The sequence below is a fragment of the Lagopus muta genome, chromosome 10 (genome assembly GCF_023343835.1).
Source record: "Lagopus muta isolate bLagMut1 chromosome 10, bLagMut1 primary, whole genome shotgun sequence".
Taxonomy (NCBI): domain Eukaryota; kingdom Metazoa; phylum Chordata; class Aves; order Galliformes; family Phasianidae; genus Lagopus; species Lagopus muta.
Window position 1 is genome coordinate 7,051,895 of NC_064442.1, and position 18,423 is coordinate 7,070,317.

The 18,423-nt window shown below is 45.6% G+C and overlaps 1 protein-coding gene across 14 annotated transcripts in view; it reads right to left on the reverse strand.

Moving 5' to 3' along the window:
• The window catches only part of NTRK3 (neurotrophic receptor tyrosine kinase 3), a 177,980-nt gene that overhangs the window by 68,570 nt on the left and 90,987 nt on the right, over positions 1–18,423 (reverse strand). For all 14 annotated transcript variants that reach the window (XM_048956263.1, XM_048956265.1, XM_048956264.1 and 11 more), the window contains one exon: positions 13,171–13,359. In XM_048956263.1, coding sequence (XP_048812220.1) covers positions 13,171–13,359 — 189 coding nt within the window. The remainder of the gene's footprint in view (positions 1–13,170; positions 13,360–18,423) is intronic.

The window sequence follows — 18,423 nt, forward strand, 5'->3', positions numbered from 1 at the left end:
TTGTTTGTTAATCAACAGGTCCATTAACACAGAGCAAATGCCTCTCTAATGGACACCCACAGGACCACAGGCTGAACTATTTGTATGCAGCATCTTTTGATTGATTCACCCTAAAGATCATCAAGTAAATGAGAGAGGATGTAATATTTCTGCAGGAAGCATTCCACAGCAGATACATTGATTGCAATGCTCATCCAGCTGCTCTGTGCCAGTCTCTTCTTAAAGAGACTTTGTGCTGGATTCGCTGATTAAATATTCCAAAATGGAGATCAAATCAGGGACACTGACTCGCCTGTGCCAGACACTGATCTATGGAAACCTGGTATCCTGCCAAGAAGGATCCCACAAGTGGCCAGTGCCCAATCCACTCCCCTCTTCCTGCTCCTTAGGTTCATGACTATGCCCTTTTGGTCCTGCTCTGGCCACACACATCAACCCCTCTGCTCCTTGACCTCTCCTCACCACCACTAAAGTCCTTGGCCCAAGCCAAGGGAGCCTGGTTGGTGGCCGCAGCAGGAGCACGGAACCATTGACTCATGTATTTAACTCCTACCTGCATCTTAAGCTGAAAATCATAGTTCATTTTGCCTGCCAATGCCTCTCTGACTCCTGCTCTTTCACCACAACGAATCTATTCAATTTAATGCTCAACTGGACAGGAGGAGGCAGGGCTGTGTAAAAAGAATACCCTGAGAACCAAGGAAAAAATCCAGGGCCGATGGGAAAAATAGCAATGAAATGACCAGTTGAGTAATTTGCCACACCAGCAATCCCAGCTGCCGCAGATGGCCCACAAGCCCACAGCTCAGTACTCACTGCACTTTTCATTTTGCAAAAGCAGGTTCTTCTCTTCCTAAAGACCCAACGCTGGGCTGGCACATCCTTTATAAGCTGCTACAAAACCAGTTTCTTCTGAAGAGCTCTGCTAAAACACCACAGTGCATCTAGTTTATGAGCAAGCCCTGCCGCTGCTCACCAAACCTCAGCCTCCATGAAGCTGTCACAGCTGCCCCGAGGAGCCCAGCAAGGCCAGGAGACCATCCCTTCTGAAAGTGCACGCTCCTTTTCCATGCAAATGAGCCTCACAAATTGAGACCAGACCCTCCTTTTCCATTCTGAGCTATTCATAGATAAGGTTAAGGGGTTTTGAGGCAGGCGCGGTGCATGCAGGTGAAACAAGGAGATACAAAGGACCAAACATCTAATTGGAGACAAAATGAGAAAGCTAAACACTCACCCAGGTCCCACGGGGAGACACAGCTAACCCTCCCCTCCGGAGATAAGCTCCATCAAGAGGGCTCCAGCTTGCTGCAATGACTCCTTGAGGCAAATCAGAGGTGCCAGCAGCTACAAATGAGGGCCTTTCTTTGCTGTAGTTTCCATCCTTTCTCCCCTTCAGTACTGGCAGGAAGAAAAAAAGGAGCCTGCAGGTCCCATTCAGGCTGAACTACATGTGCCATCGCCGTCTTACAGCCAGGCAACAAGGTAAGAGCTGCAGGTACACGCTTGGTCAGGGATGCTCAGCTCCTGCCCCCACTTCCTTTCTTTTCAAAGAAAACAAAATTGAGTTTGTATCGACTACTGAGAAAATGAGACAACATTATACAGGACACGACCCTCTGCAATCAAATTAGGTCACTGAAACACCATAACCAGTGCAGAATATTTAGCCCTGATTGCGCATAGGTTCAAGGAAAATGTTTTATACAGCAAGTATTAAAAGACAAAAGGAAAATGAATTATAGCAGAACATTGAGCAAAAGCAGAAAGCAAGATAAGTTTGGAGAGGCAGAAACAGTTTCCAAAACAGTAAAGCCTCTATTCACACAGCAGCTTTCCAGCTGTGGCCCCACTGTGTCAGCAAAATAGCCAGCAGCAGCATACTTAAGGTGCTGATTTCAGGAGTGCTAAGATCTGTTTTGATAGGGGACTTAGCATCCTACATTGGCTTTAAGCCTCCGGTTCTGTGTTTATACATATATATTGCACATGTCATCAGAAAATAAAAAAGGAATGCATGGTCCAGCTGTGCAGACTTTGCCATAGTGGCTTGACATCCAGCTCCCCTCTGATCTCCATCGCTCAGCTCCCATCTCTCAAACTGCCCTGCCTATGCCCTAGCCTGAGCGCTCACCCTCCCATAGGAAAGTCTTCATCACCCAGTTCCTAAATGAACACCAGCAGAGGCAAATCCACAAAGCTGCTTCAATTCAAACACCCACCTAGGAGATGGGGGCTCTGGCTGTTGGTGTTCATCATGGTAGAACTGGAAAGATCTAGGTCACAGAATCGTAGAATCATTAGGGTTGGAAAAGACTACTAAGATCACCCAGTCCAACTGCTGGCCCACCCCACCATGCCCACGTCCCTCAGTGCCACATCCTCTCAGTTCTTAAACATCTTCAAGGATGATAACTCCACCATCTCCCTGTGCAGCCTGTGCCACTGCATCACCACTCTGGGAGAATATATTCTTCCTAATACCCAACCTGAACCTCCCCTGGTGCAACTTGTAGGCCGTTACCTCTCATGCTATGATGTAGAGCTCGAGCTCCACATGATGTGAGAGGTAAGCACTGCTATCCAGCCAGGTCAAAGCCTAGCTCAGCACAACTCTCCCATTGCCTGTTCCACCCTAACAAGCCAAGGAATACGCACTCAATACAGTCATGCTGTTATGTGAAGGAGAGAGGACGCAGCCCTTCCTAAATCCTGAGTTTTACATATCAGTCTGCAGCAGTGATTTCCCAACTACGTAACGAGTACATTAACTTTAGTCAGGTTGATTCTCCAGAGATGACGAAATGGAAAAGAGTAATCGAAGCAAACTGTGATAGAGTTTGTGATTAAGCAGCTGATGATCAATAGAAGTTATCTACAGGGCACAGAGTGTTAATGAGCTACCATCCCTTTTGCAAAGAAACACCTGAGCCCACGTTCTCTGTTCAACACAGCCCAGAGAGGACAGCAAGACATTCCTGCCCTTATCCTCAATGCAAGAACACAGCCACAGGGTGGGCAGAGAGTCCTCATGTCTCCCTTGGCCATGTTCCTTTTAAAAGGGTAATGGTGCAAGAAGGAAACTAAACAACTTCAAAGATGAATGTGGCTAGAAAGAGAAGGATAAGAAAGGTTAACAGCCTGATCCAAGGCTTGAGATGCTGCGTCTGGGAGGAAAAAAATAAATTGAAAAAGCATTAATAACCTTCTCCGACAGCTCCGCTAATTTAGAGGCCTTCCAGCTCTGCAGCTCTAGTGCTGGCACCCAGAACAACTACAGGGAAGGGCAGCACAGAAAGCAGCCAGGTACTGCCCCTTGCAAACAGCTATGCACAAAATGAACTGCACTGCATCCTGCAATGGCTGTCACGCTTCCCTGCCCCCTGCAGTGATGTAGCCGAAAAGTATTAAGTGTTAATACTTATTAATGTCTTACATTCGTTCCAAAAGATTCTGAGGCACTAACAAGTGGAGTTTAGAGAGGATTTCTCATAATAATGCAACCACCTGTTTGACAGCACACAGCAGCAAGGCTGCACAAGGGTTTTGGAGAGCAGGTGGAGAGGAGAACTTCAAATTAAAGCTACTGAAAAGAAATCAGCCGCGCATCAGCAGAGACACAGAATATCATTATGTCTGCTTGCATTTAGCCACATCGCTGTAACTAATCACTTTTCTCTTCCAGAAATGTCCAGAGAACTGTCAGTGACCACAGGGAGCTGCTAGGATCTTTGTACTACATTTCCTCCAGAAGTTGTCTCCTCTGATAGCCCAGCACCGCCTGCCCACGGAAGGGATTTGTTTTCCCAGAACTCACTCAGCCTTCATATCCTTGGAGGGTCTAGGGAAGACTGGGAAAAAAAAACCAGAGACAGGATACTCTTTCTGGAGCGTCCCAAAGGAAACAGACGGGATGAACACATTAGGATTTCTCCCCCCAGTTTCTCAAATTCTCATGGAAATGGGGGTTGCAACTGTCCTCTGCAGAGACCATGTCAAAACAGATCATTAATACTACTTGCTGCCGAGGATCTTTTGTATTGAAAAGAGCACAGCTATTACTTAGTCCAAATCTCTATATTATTCATAAGATCCATATCTATCATGGATATAGTATTTATGCTACCGTGGGGAAATATAATAAGCAAGCCAATAAGCGCTTCCTTCCTCCAGGTCAAGATGAAAGTCTGTATCTTGGAAAGCAGTGCTTTCCTTGGGCAGCAAAGCTCCTATCCCAAGCTCCCCACTCAACTCCATCAGCAAGGAAATAAAGCCAAGGTAAAAAATAACTGCTTTCCCTCCCAGCTCTGCATCACTCCAACAAGCAGGGGAGGAGGCAATGCCCAGGCGCAGTGAGGCCAGCAAATATCCTAGGGAAATAACGGTCTCTTAATTGATTAACTAAAGAATTAGTTAACAGAATCATGTTAGACTGTAGCATAGGCCCCATGAAAGTGAAAAGAAAGAACCTCACCAGAATGTTGGATTATTATATATAGATGACAGCTCCAAGAACTAGATTGACCATCCAACCTCCTGACTTCACTTTGCACAAGACTGGCTGTGAAAGAACTTCAGGTGGCAGCTCATCCATGCGATATGGTCCAGCAAGCTAAACATGGGCCAGACTGCTCGCTGTCAGCAACCTGGTGTGACCTCGAGCAAATCAGTGTCTTCCCTCCCCTCAACCATAAAATGGAGGTGAAGATGCTTGGCAGCATCTTGTTGGGCTGGAAGCAAAGATGCATCTTTCTGGGAAATAGTGAAGGAGCAAGATGCCAGGTACATTTTCTCCTTTAATAATAGGGGAAAATAAACCCCATCCCTCAAATACTCAGCTGCCTGCTGTGCTCTCACTCTGGTTCCCCTGACATTTGGGCTCTGCTGGGATCTGGCATGAGAACAGTCTCACCCCATCTCTGGAATTTGCCCAGGATTTATTTTTAACACAGCCCTCGCTGTGAACATTTGTGGTGGGATTCGTATGATCTCACACTGATATCTGCCTCTGAGCTGTGCTGGTGTCCAGTACCACCAAGCTACCTCCCTCATCCTGAGCAAAGTTCCTCACCTATGGCAGACCAAAGCATCCCATCCTTCTACATGTACAAAAGGAGCCTTGGGCAGCCACCTCAGCTGGAACTTCTCTGGCTCCCCAGGGGTAAATCTGCCCTAAAGCATATGACCATAATTGTTGACTGGCTTGGTTTAGAAAGGACCTCAAAGTCCATCTAGTTTCAACCCCCTGCCATAGGCAGTGTTGCCAACTTGTAGATCAAGTACTAGATGAGTTTATGTGACGCCCGATCCATAAGATAAACTAAACACAGCTCTGAGCAAGGCTTAAAGCGACCGTTTCAAAGTCATGGAGATCTCTGCCAAGCTCTTTATGTCTTTTTAGCTTTGGGCAGTGAGCAATGGGGTGGAGCAGAACCTGTGGTCCAAGAGAAGGCTTGGAGAGTGGGCTGAGACCTCAGGTATGTCTTAAAACACGAGTTCCTTTGCTTTGGCACACACATGGTGCCCATCACCTCCCCTTGCTCAATGCTCCACATCAATTACAGTGCAGAGATGTAAAATGACTGATACTTTTAATACAAAGGGCCTACCATTTATTTATTAGCTGGCAACTGGCCCTGCAGCCCAGGATGGATGCATTATAAATCAACCGCATTTCTAACCATTAAAAATTCATCCAATTCATAATGTAGGACACCAGTAATTTCCTTATTAGTGTTGAGTGTGAAGGATTTTTCATTCCCTTCCCTTGGTTTTACTTTGCTGCTTTGCTTTCCCAAAGATCTTGCTCATCTGAGGATTAGCTCAGCTTAATCCTGCAAGAGAGAGGTAGAGGGCTGGGGGAAGGGAGACAAGGGCTGAAGTCATTCCATTCCAGTGTTTTCTTCTAATTGCAAATTTGCCATAGTGCTTAGGAGACTTAGATGCCTTTTCTCCCAGTCACTCTTACAGGAGCCAGAGAGACTGCTCAGCCTGAATTTAAGAGATATTATTCAGGAGGAAAAAAAACCCTCTCTCACAATGGGGAAAAAGGAGGTGTCATGGCAGGGCAGGATAACGTAAAACTTGTTAAAATATATTAGCAAGATAAGAGCAGGTGCCTAACTGATATAAAACAGTACATTTGAAATAGATCAAATATATATATATGCTTAAATACACATATATATTTACATACAAAGGCACATATATGTTTATGTAGGTATGTTACCCTTCACACTCAGTGCTCCAAATCATTAAGAAAAATAGGTTAGTAGGGCTGAAAGAAAGGTGTGACATTTCCATAGACCCATGACTGCTTCAGAGAACCAGCATCAGCACAAATATGAACTTGGAACCAACGACAGGCAAAGCTGAGCCTACACCACGCTGCAGGTCCCCAGTTGCAGTACTGCATGCCATGCTGACTACATTGGTACACAGAGATATTTTCATGCTCTCACTGGGTCTTGGTTTATTCCTGTCTCTAAAACAGATCTATTCATGTAGAGACAAGGAGAGAGGGCCTGCAAAGCAGATTTAAACAAGGTTCAGCGTTAGGTAACTTGCTGTCTGGTTAGGAACAAGCATGCAGGAATCTGAAAATGGATTATGCAATAACCCCCCACCTAATGGGAGACAAGCCCGGGCATCTAGAGCAATCTGTACCTGCCAGGAAGTCAATGTACTTTTCACCTCAAGACACTCACACTCAAGTTTTGCATCAGCTCCATGTGGAGATGGGTTTGCTGAGTTATCAGAGTGCTCAGCTCACTTTGGAACATCACGCTGGGTTCAACAAGACTGAAGAAGAACGTCTGTTTTGTGGGTCTTTCCACACCTTTCGGAACCAAACAGGGCATTTTGGTCAGTTTAGCCAAAAATCAGCACTCAAATTAGTTATTTCATAGCATCTCCTGATGCAGAGCTTCACTGCTGGATCCTGGATTGTGCTTCTTGTCCCACAGGGCAGCACCACCAATAACATTCCAGCTGTGAATGCTGTTATGCAAACCTATCCTGACTTCTAAACAACAGCGGATATTTTTAATCAGGAATTGCAATTTAACTGGACAGTGAACAGAGAATGAAAGCCTTCAGTCTTCTAAGCAGAAGACAGCTCATATTTGACCATGACGATACCTCAGAGTTAGATCTTAAACCTGAAAACCACCCTGGTTAGATGGAAGAGTCACAATGAATTCTCCTTGCAAATTTAGGGAGCTCCCAGTGCATTTAGGACTACCCCCAGCAAACCATGGCCCCATCCTTCAGGCCCCAAAAGCACAGAGGTGCCCCAGCACCCAGGTACTGTCCCAATAGCCAACACTATAAGCTGCAATAAATTCATTAAAAGCAAGATTAAAAAAAATCAGTACCACAACTCTACCCACACGCACAAGCTATTTTAATGCAACCCACGACATAATTCACACAATCAATGAGCCATTAGGAGAATACTCTTGAAACCTCCTTCATTACCACTGGCACCAGCTCTGCAATATCTCAGATCACGTACCATGCAGCATCTCATGTACCATGCTTTTAGCTCTCATCTTGCTGGGACAAAGGCCCAGGCATGAGGAGCAGTGGCTTATGGACATTGCTCTTTCCTCTGGCCTGGACACTTCTTTTAGGTTTAAGAGCACCATGGAGCCACAAGTACTGTGAGTGCAACTAGGCAGAGAAAAGCAGAGATATTTGGGTACACAGCCACTAACGTAGGAAGTGGGAGGGTGTGTTGAAGCCCTGCATTAGGTAAGGGTGTAGTAGCAGAGTGCTTGAGCAAGAACAGATGCAACACAGCATCAGTGGTGAAGGGATGCATCCTCCCTGAAATGATGCATCTCCTGGGCAGATGTGGTCTTTCCATGGACTTCCAGTGCATTCCCACTTGCCCACAGCTGAGCATTTCCAGAAAGCCAGGTTTCGGAAGTCCAAATTTAGTAGAACACACATAGATGAGTATAAAGGTCCTCATCAAATTCCACAAACATATCTCTGGCGTTGAAGGACCATAAGGCAGTGGGGAGTGCCAGTGCAGAAGTCTCAGCCTACCTCACTGAAGTAACGGGTTTTGGCTCACAATGGAGAAGAGCCTGAGGCTTTTCATTTAGAGGACATTAAAGAGAAGTTTAGAGAAAGTGTAGAGATGTGTAAGGAGGGACTGAGGTCTGTACAACACGGCTCAGGCTGGGCATGGGCGGCAGAGTGCTGCTGTCACTTCACACTTGGCTCCACATTCATATTTCACAAAATAACATTTGACAATTCCTCTTATTCCTGTGGGGGAGGGAGAAGGGAGGAACATACCTAAAATAAAATAATAAAATAAAATAAAATAAAATAAAATAAAATAAAATAAAATAATAAAATAAAATACATTCCCATTACCAGTAGTTGGTTTTGTTTTTGTTTTCAGGGGAGAAAAAAAAAGATTGCAGAAAACATTTATGGCTTGGTTTTGTTGTTTTTGATGGAAATAGGAACATGAACTAACCAAAAACAGAAATGCTGCAGACTTTTCAGCTTCTCATGCCCAGGATGAATAAAACACGCTAAATGAAGAAAAAGAATTGACCATGGCAAGATAAACTGGGGTTGTAAGTGTCTTTCCCATTTTGTGTTCAAGTCCTATTAGAAGCAAAGGTAAGGAAATCAATTTGTTTGAAAAATATGACTTTTGAAATGACCGCAATGTTCCCTTTAAACTGCATTGAAAACACAAGATAAAGACAGGGTACTGAGTGAAAGAGTGCTGATGGCACTTTTATTGTGTGATTTGCCTTGTTTTTTTTCTGAAGTACTTCTTTTTAGCCGATTACCATGTATTTACAGTTAGTGTAATTATATCTAATTACTTAATTAGCATGAATACATGTAATTACTAACTTCAAATATGTAATTATGTCAGGGCAGCCTGTAATAAATGAGGTTGAAAAAAAAAAAACCCTCATTAGGACTCGATGGAAGGACGGCTGCTCCACCCGCGTGGGGAACGCATGGCATCCCCGAGCTGAGCCAGTCCTGGAAGAGGAAAGCACAGGCAGTGCTGTTCATCTGGCAACAAAAACCGACCCCCAAACCCCTATACCAACCCCTTGACCCCCAACAGCTGCGCTCCACAGCGCTGGTGGGAGCTGAGCATCATCCCTTGGAGGCAGAAGGGGACCTGGAAAGGATCTGCCACCCAGTTTTGTTTACTCCACTGAAATCTGGATTACTTTCACAGATCTGTGTCATTCTCAAGGAGACTTCGTTTATCTGACAAGAAATACCAGGGAATAGAAACACTGCAAAACTGCATTGTGACGTTTGGGTAAACTTCAGAGCTCTGACCTGAGAGCAAATCTGCATGTGATGCACTGTGCTGATAATTAATTATTACTATTGAAGTAAAGCAAGCCTCCTAAGCGTTTCTTCAGAAATATTACCAGTCTCACCAAAAGTAATCTCCAGTAACTCGTAATTACCCACTTCGCAAATCCAAATTCTGAATGTTGGAGATGGAGCTAAACTACAAAGTTCCTATTTACTGCCAAGAAGCACTTATATGGTGATGCTGTCCTACCAGCAGCATGAAGACTGCCTCGTGGACTTAGCTGAAGTCAGTGCTCCTTTCTTTTTCTCCACCAACCACGTGCTATTTGCTGCAGTGAGCTGACATTGCTTGTCCACAAACACCAGTGGCCATTTTCTGGGCACAAACGTGGGTATGTTGGTTTTTATTTGCATTATCAACCCCCTTGACCTTGGGATAGCACGGAGAAAGGCATGGCTTCATCCTAAGATGTTCTGTCCACAGTGCTTGCTCTACAACAAGCCCTGTTCTTCTCTCCTCTATTTCCAAACAGAGAGAGGTGCAAACTCCTCACAACCTGTCGCTTATTTTAGGTTATGCCCCTGACATTGCCTTGTGGTTATTCTGTCCTCATTGTTAGGGAATGAGTATTAGGGAAGAGGTTCCCTAACCTTTCAGGTGGTGCTGAGGGTGGCTGAAATGAGACTGGCTGCAAACTCCAGTGCTGCCTTGGAGTTACAATGTGAGGATGGGGACAGTATCTTCCCAAAGACTCAACATGTTGTCATGAGAAAGCAGGACAGCGCAGTTTCTTCTATGGCTCTTGAAGAAGCCTTTAAATAGGAAGGGGTGAGGATCTTGAGCCCAGCTCATCCCTGCTACTCCTCTAAATGAGGCAGTAGCAGCAAGAGGGTAAGAGAATCATAGAATCATTGAAGTTGGAAAAGACTGCTAAGATTATCTAGTCTAACTGTCCACCTACCACCAATATGCCCCCTGACCATGTCCTTCACTGCCACATCTCCACAGTTCTCAAGCACCTCCAGGGACAGTGACTCCATCACCTCTCCCAGCAGCCTGTGCCAGCTGGGAGTTGAATCCTGCACCCTTCATCCCACTGACAGGAGGATACCAAATCCCCATGTAGGATGACATGTTAGCTGGAGAAGGGTCCACAGGACAGCATTAGGCACAGAATCACAGGCAGGGAGCTGCTTTCCATATTTCAGCTGTAATTCCATTATGCAGAGCTAAGTGGTTGGGAATAAACATCCGTCATCCCTGCGTGATAAGCAATGTTTGGTAGTATAGAGGGTGACAGAAATCTATATCACATCAATGTACTATTAATACTGCATTAAGCATATAGAGTTTGCTCTTCTCACTGCAGTGCAGTAATGGGTATCAGCATGTCCTCAACCCAGATGATGTCCAAGAGCACAGGGACAATTGCACGAGGAAGGAAGGAGAAAAGCTGAGTGCGGGAAGGAGAAATTATTTGCTGAGGATGTTGCTTTAGCAACACGTATATACATAGTAGAAACCCAGGATGCCATGAAGAGCTTTTGTTTGAGAGTGCTAGTCATGCATATGGGCAGGGCTCTGGGAGGGGACACTTGCATCAATCTGGGCTCAGCTGAAGCATTTTTGGACCAAAGAAGTTTTTCTCTCTCCAAATGGCAGGCAATGAAGAAATGTTTGTGTCCAGGTTCTGCACAAGTGGAAGTAAAAACCCTTCATCAAGAAAACCATAGGGAGAACAGGAGCAACAAATATTCTCCAGCTCAGGTTTAAGTTGAGCAGAGCACATCAGATCAAACAAAGCCCTTACAGCAAAAGCTCCCCGAAGCATGCTTAATTTAAAAGGTGAATTATGAAACTTTCCAGCCTCAAGCAAAGCCACCAGTGAAGTCAGAAGTTTTGCCCAATTCTCAGGGACTAAAATACAACACACTCCAAATCCAATTCTGCCCGAGGTCTCCAAGCCCTGGTTGCTGTTGTTGTTTTTGTCCTATGAATGGCAAGAAATTCCAAAAAAAACCACAAGATTTCAGTATGTCAGTCTTCATCCAGCTATGACCTGACTCGTTAGCACTTAAATGTAGCACCTCACTTTGGGATCTGGTTTCATCGCCCTCCGAGCCCCAGGACACCCAGTGCACAGAAGTGAGCCATTAGTTGTGGATTTCCAGGATGTGCACAGTCATTGCTAGCACTGCATTCCCCCTGTGGCTCCTTCCAGCTCCAGGTGTTCCCCATGGCATGTTGAGCTCCTCATCAAACAACCCTGTGAAACTCCAAGGCCATCTTCCCCTCCACCCCATTACAACGAGACCCATGGGGTAATTGCTCAGTGCAAAATTCAGTCTTTTGTGTTTTGAGCTTAGCTGCTGCACCCTTGCAAGAGTACCCACGTGCCAAAATGGTCGACGCATAAAATGAGAGTGCAGAAAGAGACAAAAAATATATATACGCTCCTCCCCCCCTCCCCCCCCAAGCCATCAGAGTTTGTAAATCATTTTTGAGATGAGGTGTTATAAGCAATGTAAAATACGTAATTAACGGCGCAGCAAAACCACGCTGCACTCAGCTTCTCTGCTCCTGCCTAATCACTGCACTCCTCCCCCTTCTCTGCAAACAGACCAAATTTAGTGCATTAAAATGAAAATCAAAGGGAAAGCCGGGTGCGTTAATTGGATACACCCCATCACTCCAGCACTTGACGAGCTGTGATAACAACTCAGGAGCTGGGGCCAACTCACAGCACCTGGGGGGCTGCCCCAGGGACCCCCCTGATGGAGCAGAAGGTCCTTTTCCTTCAGCAGAAGGCTTAATGCAGGTGGGAGGTTGGCATCCTCCCAGAGCTGTGCTTCCAGGGGCTGAGTTATGTTTCCTGCACTCCTGAGTCAGCAAAGGGGAGAGCAGGAGGCGATTTCGGCGTGGCACTCCTTGCTTACAGCTGGACCATGGGAGATGTGGAATTATTGGGGTATTTTTGTTTTTTTTCTCTTTTTTTTTTTTTGTTATTAGATCTGGTTCTGCCTGGAACCAAGAAATGCCAAGTGGATGAGCAATAACAGGTGAAGAATGTTATCTGCACCTCCTGCATTGCATCTCAGAGCTGCTAAAAAGTACAGAAAAACTAAACTACTGACTATGAGCTGCATGTCGAGGCGGCTGCACCCAGCCCACAGAGAGGGACTCCCAGAAAACCATCCTTTTACCAAGCACTTTCACACTCAGAATTTAGGAGCACAAAACAGAGGACCACTTTACCACCACCTGCTATCCTAATGAGCCGAGCTCACAACCCAGATTTATACACAGAAACAGAAAAGCTTTACAGAAGCTGTGAAAACAAGTCCTTCAGCTTCTAAGCCTACCATTCTTCATCACCACACATCTGCCCCATCTACGGACACGTGTCCTGAGCTTGTCCTTGTCCCAAGGAGGCAGCCCCACAGCTGGGAAACTGCTGGAGGAGAAAGGGGAGGCAGGTCCTTTCCCCGGCCAGGATGGGGTCATGTCCGACCCCACAGCTCCTGCTCATGCCTTGGACACAGCGAGGCAGAGCCCAGCTTCGAATGGCACTTTCAGGCAAGGGGGGAAGGTGACTGGTGGGTGGTGGAGAGAGGGTGAAGGGAGGTGAAGGTGAGGGTGGAAAGTCTCCTTTGAAGCACCTACATGTATGTTGTGATTTCTGAGACCTGAGATTCACTTTGGTTTCTGAGCCATACCAAGACCCACTCTCCTCAATAAAAAAGCTTCTCTCCTTCCTCGTCATCTTAGCCTCTTTCTCCTCACCCTCCTTCCCCAATCCCCCAGCCCATCCCCTGGTGCTCGCGGGGGCTCCAGCCGGCTCGGGCACTCACACGTGTCTGGCTTGTGGCAGTTGTGACCTTGTCGGAAGTACTGGGGGTTCTCGATGACGGGGATGCGGGTCATGCCGATCACCACCGTGTCTGGGCCAGCATCCAGGGACGAAGGCGTCGTGATGCCGTGGTTGATGTGGTGGAGCGGGCTGGCAGAATCCTCCTCTCCGCTGATCACTGCCACGGGACCTGCGAATACCAGGCACATCCATCAGACACGAGATGGGAATGGTGACACAAAAGCCCCGCTGATCGTGAATTGCTGTGGGTCCGCCATCCTACTGTCCCACCCCATGATGATGAAGGAAACATATCTCACATTTTCTCTGTTGGTGCCAAAGTACCAGACTGACAATTCCACAGGGGTTAAGGTAAACTACAGGTGGCAACGCAGCAGAGGTGAACCCTGCACGAAGTCATCCCTGTGCTGGCACGTGGCAGAGCAGTCACTCTGGTGCCTGTACACTCTGCTGTTATGAGCTTGACAAAATACCAAGCTTACACAAGAGAAACATTACTCCCAAAATTATCTGTTCTGCTCCAAACCCACACTCCTACATTTGTTGCTCAGCACATCACCAACCTTGTCTCCACTCTTCCAGTCCCACCCTGCCCTGCACACAGAGCCCTTTGATTGGGATGATACCTACAGGGATCCATGATGTACTGCAGCAGATCCCGCTCAGTTCATGCCCTGCACACACACAGGAGCCAGAGCCAGAACCCAGCATCACCCACCAGCTGCTCTCCCAGGTTGGCCCACCTGCCTCACAGCACCCACTTCCAGCCCCAACAGAACACAAACATCTCCATCACAAGGTAAAACCTTTTAATCCCCGCTGCAGCCTTTGGTGCTGCATAAACATAAGATGCTGAGGAGCTGGGTGATAAGGAGACCACAATGCAACCTGCCTTACACTTTCACAAGGGGTTAAAAACACACTTAGCTAAAGATGTTCCTTATCTCCTGCCTGGAAGCTGCCAGGGACCTCCAGCAGGTCAAGCAATGATGAACAGAGGTGCTGCATTAAGGCTTCAAATCTATTCAGAGAGGCCTGTCTTTTACCTACATCACACTGGAAATACCTCTTTCCCATCAGCAATCTACTTCTAATTACACAATTACTTTATTATGTACCACTAGCAACAAAGAGGGGAGTCTTCAGGCCATTTTTTTGCTCTTTGGAGTCTCTGGGAGGACAGGGTGAATACAGGCTGCACATAATAACTCTGCCTGCATTAACCTCATCTAAAGGCTGCTCATTTTTGAGGCATCAAGTATTGTTTGTTCTTCCAAGTGGGATATAATAAAGCTATTGTGTAATAAGCAGAGTCCTGGCAGCCATGGCAGGTGTCTTAGTCACAAGGAAAAGATCTCTCTCTTTATTGTGAATTCTTTCTGGTAGGTTCTTGTTTTTATTTAAGTTAGTCCTAGGACCCACATGGCTTACAGCTTCTGAGAAGCAAAGGCAAAACTCGACTCGTGCCACAAGATGCCTCTGTTGTGGGACTACACACGCCATATTTCTCCAAACACAAAAAGCAAACAGATAATTTGTGCTTTGAAGGATTTCTGTTCACCCGCATTGGCAATTGTTTACACACAAACCCCAAGGACTGGGTTTTGTGTGGTGCATGTCCTCTCTGCTGGCTGGGCTGTGATGGGAAGGGGCCACCTCCTCACTTCAAGGAACACTCCATAAAAACAAGTCATGAAAATATCATCTGAGTACCAATTTGTGTAAATGATTTGAGTAGAGACCATAAAGACCCACTGGTGTCCCTCTGGTGCACGCACATTAGAAGGACGTGGCTCTGTTTGAAGGAGTAGGGCATGACCAAGGTGGCTGGGTATTTGTGAAACTGAGCACCACCTGCAACTACTGCCTGCTGTTTAGATGGCAATTTCCATGCCAATAACCAGGCTCCCAGCCTGATCTTTACATTTTCCATTGCTTTTTTCTTTTTTTTCCTGCAGCTGAGCTTCTATCATGTCTAGTTGCACAGCTCAAACCTGTCCAAGATCTCTTAGGGAGAAGGCAACCACATCCCAGTTGATCCCTATTTGCACTCCCAGTCCCCAGCAGATACTGGGTACTGTGATTTGACTCCATCTTTTAGTCTTCCAGCTATCATCAAAGGTGGAAGGCATTTGCAAGATCTACAACAACCAAAAGTCAAACTCTGATGCTCCATGACCATCTCTGCCTCTTCCTATTTCTGCAAAAATGGGAAAATCCAAGCAATTGCAGTCAGGACACCATAAGGCTAACAATCCATATAGAGATATTCTGTTCTTGCAATGATCCATGGAGGTCTTGGGGAAAAAAAATCATCAGAGTCCTGAAGAGAAAACCACGTCGGTTGCAGTGTCTTAGCCTTCAAGATTTCATTAAGTACTTCTATCCACAGTTGGTAAGGACCTGATATGCACCATTCAGCAAATTCTTCCCCAGTATCCTCAACAGGGTATAACTGGATTAAAGACGCAACTTAGACCCGAGGGCATCTGCAAGCTTCCCCCATTTTTAATGATGTTGATGGTGGGAAGGGCATGGGAGTAAAAATCTGGGCAGCATTATCTCATACAACACAGTCACAGCTCCTCAGATGTTACATTTCCAACACTTCTTGGCACTCGCAGATGAGACCCAGCTCCCCCCAAGCACACGACTGCCCTCCTTCTCCTCCACATCTCAGACAAGCACTAGGCTCGCTTCACGAGCCTGAGGCAGACTTCAAAAACATCACTGATACAAGCAGTCACTGATCACTTCTATAGGTTTGACTACTGCTCTGACACTCAAATATATACCATTATCTGCAACTTCTATCTGTAACCATAAGGCAGCTACTTGCACTTCAATGTGTTTTTTAATCTCTCTTGGCAATATCATATATTTTTTGCTGCTAAGTAGGTAAAGAGGTTGAGTTTTTGATGTATAATGCTGATGAATGGCTTTATTTGGAAGAATTCTCAGTGGTTTCAGCAGAGGATTTTCCAAGTAAGGTTAAAGGGAAAAAAAAAAAAAACTGGAGTAGGAAAAGAGTACAGTTTTTAAGATTTAGGTTTATCTTCCACTTGGCAGAAGAATGGGAGGAGGACACAGGAATCAAGCCAGTTTCGTACTGTAAAAATGTAGAATAATAGTCAAAGGTAGTCTGGGGCAAGTCCTTTTGTACAGACCTGAGATCTAAACGCATTACATGAAATATTTCTGCAGCTGCTCTGAAACTTAACATCTAAAGAGCAGTGCAACAGATTCTTGTGTGGATAAATCAGGCTGTGCTACAAACACACTGCAGATATTCAGAATCTATTTGCTAATATTTTAAACAGCTTCTGTACGTTCCGAGCATCAAACGTGTCACGTCTCTTCTTTTCTACTCGCCACTCTTCCCTGTGGCTAAACTGGAGTTTGGCATGATGGTTTGGTTCCTATCTGTCTGGAAGCACTATGAAATAAGTTATTTATTGTTTCAGTCTATGCCTATGAATCTTCTGGTTCATTTACGGTGTTACACGGACAACTTGTTACTTAAGAAAAATAAAGCACGTAATAATAATAAATAGCTTAAGGAGCCCTTGTTTGCATGATCATATCATAATGGTAAATTATTTATCAAGGCTAAGAGCTACACTTTCTGATAAAATGCAGGCTCAGGAATATAGCAGATTTTATAAATAACCACAGATTAGAGAAGATACGATAATGGTCACTTCATACAGATCTGTAACGTAATGAATGCTTCAAGGCAGACAGGTGAAGAACAACAAAAACTGCAGCTTGCTATCACAGTAACCTCTCCAAAGTAGCAAAAATGATGGAAGGTGTAGAAAACATGACCTCCAGGGGAAAACTGAAAGAATTATGCTTTGTGTTGAGAGAAGAAGGCTGCAGGGACACGTGATAACAGCCTTCAAATATGTAAAAGGTTGCAGCAAAGAGAAGTATAATAGCTGTTCTCCACGTCCACTGGGGATAAAACAAGAAATAATAGGTTTAAATTGCACTGAAGGAGATCCAGGTTTGAATGCCTCCCCTAATGCCTAGCAGCATGCATGGCTGAGCACTGGGACAGATAACCCTGGTTGCTGCAGGGGCTCTGCCAGCCAACGAAGAGAATGATGGAGCAGCACAGCACCAGGACCACGCTCCCTCCATGTGGTTTCCACAAAGGACAAATCCATCGTACACCAGGCCATGCACACAGCACAGGACCAGAGCAATCCCCCTCCCTCCAGCCATGCATCCAGGAGCTGTCGGTCAGAACGTCATTTCTGATCAAAAATGATCACTGCAAGAGATAACTGTGCCGTCCGCATTTGCCCGTGTAATATAAAGGAGCCATATAATTAACTTGCTTAATTAGGAACTGTATATGACCCATAACTAGGAAGAAAAAAAAAAAGCTCTCCTGGTAAAGTGGGTCACCATGCGTTGTGTAGCAGCATTGAAGCAGACCTCATTAAACTCCAATATATATTATATATAAAATTCCCTCCTCCTCTGATTTCAAGCCTCTGTTCGCCCTTCCATATTTCCCTGATCTTCATCTTAAATGCTCTTCTTCAAAGGGCCAGCACACAATCCCAAAACAGGACTCAGACCTATCCATCCACACGCACACGTTCATTTATGACACAGACACAAGACCCAAACTTCAGCTCCTCAGAAGCAAATAAACAAAATGTTTAAAAAATTACAACCTTTTGCTGGAGCTGAAATCAAACAGTCCCCCAGGGCTGCTCTCTGCACCAGCAAGGAAGAGAACTGAAACTCATAAAACAATAAGTGAAAGCACAACAAATACAATTAAAACTCTGGCCATGCTCAGAGCGAGATCACATTTACTGTCTCATAAAAAGAGCCTTGTCCTGTCAAGGCAAACAAAAGGAAATCAATTTCTTAATATTTATTGGCAGATGCAGGCATGGGGCCAAGGCAGCACTTGCAGGGACCTGCTTGGAGCCAGGCTGCGGTGGGCTCCAGCCATTCCTTGCCCTCCTGTAAGGGGAAAAAGCCACCACTTCTCATCCCTGGGGATGTCCTTCCAAGTGTTGGGTTGTCCATCACCAGATTCCTTTTCCTCTGAGTGACAGCTGATCTCCAACTTGGGAAAGGCTCAGCGTCCCCTTGCCCATACCAGCTACCAGCATGGAGCATCATACCCAGCCCCAGTGGTGGAGGAGATCCCAAGCCTTTCCCCATCTTCCCATGCCTATTTCTTTTTTTAGCCCTCCCCCCCTTT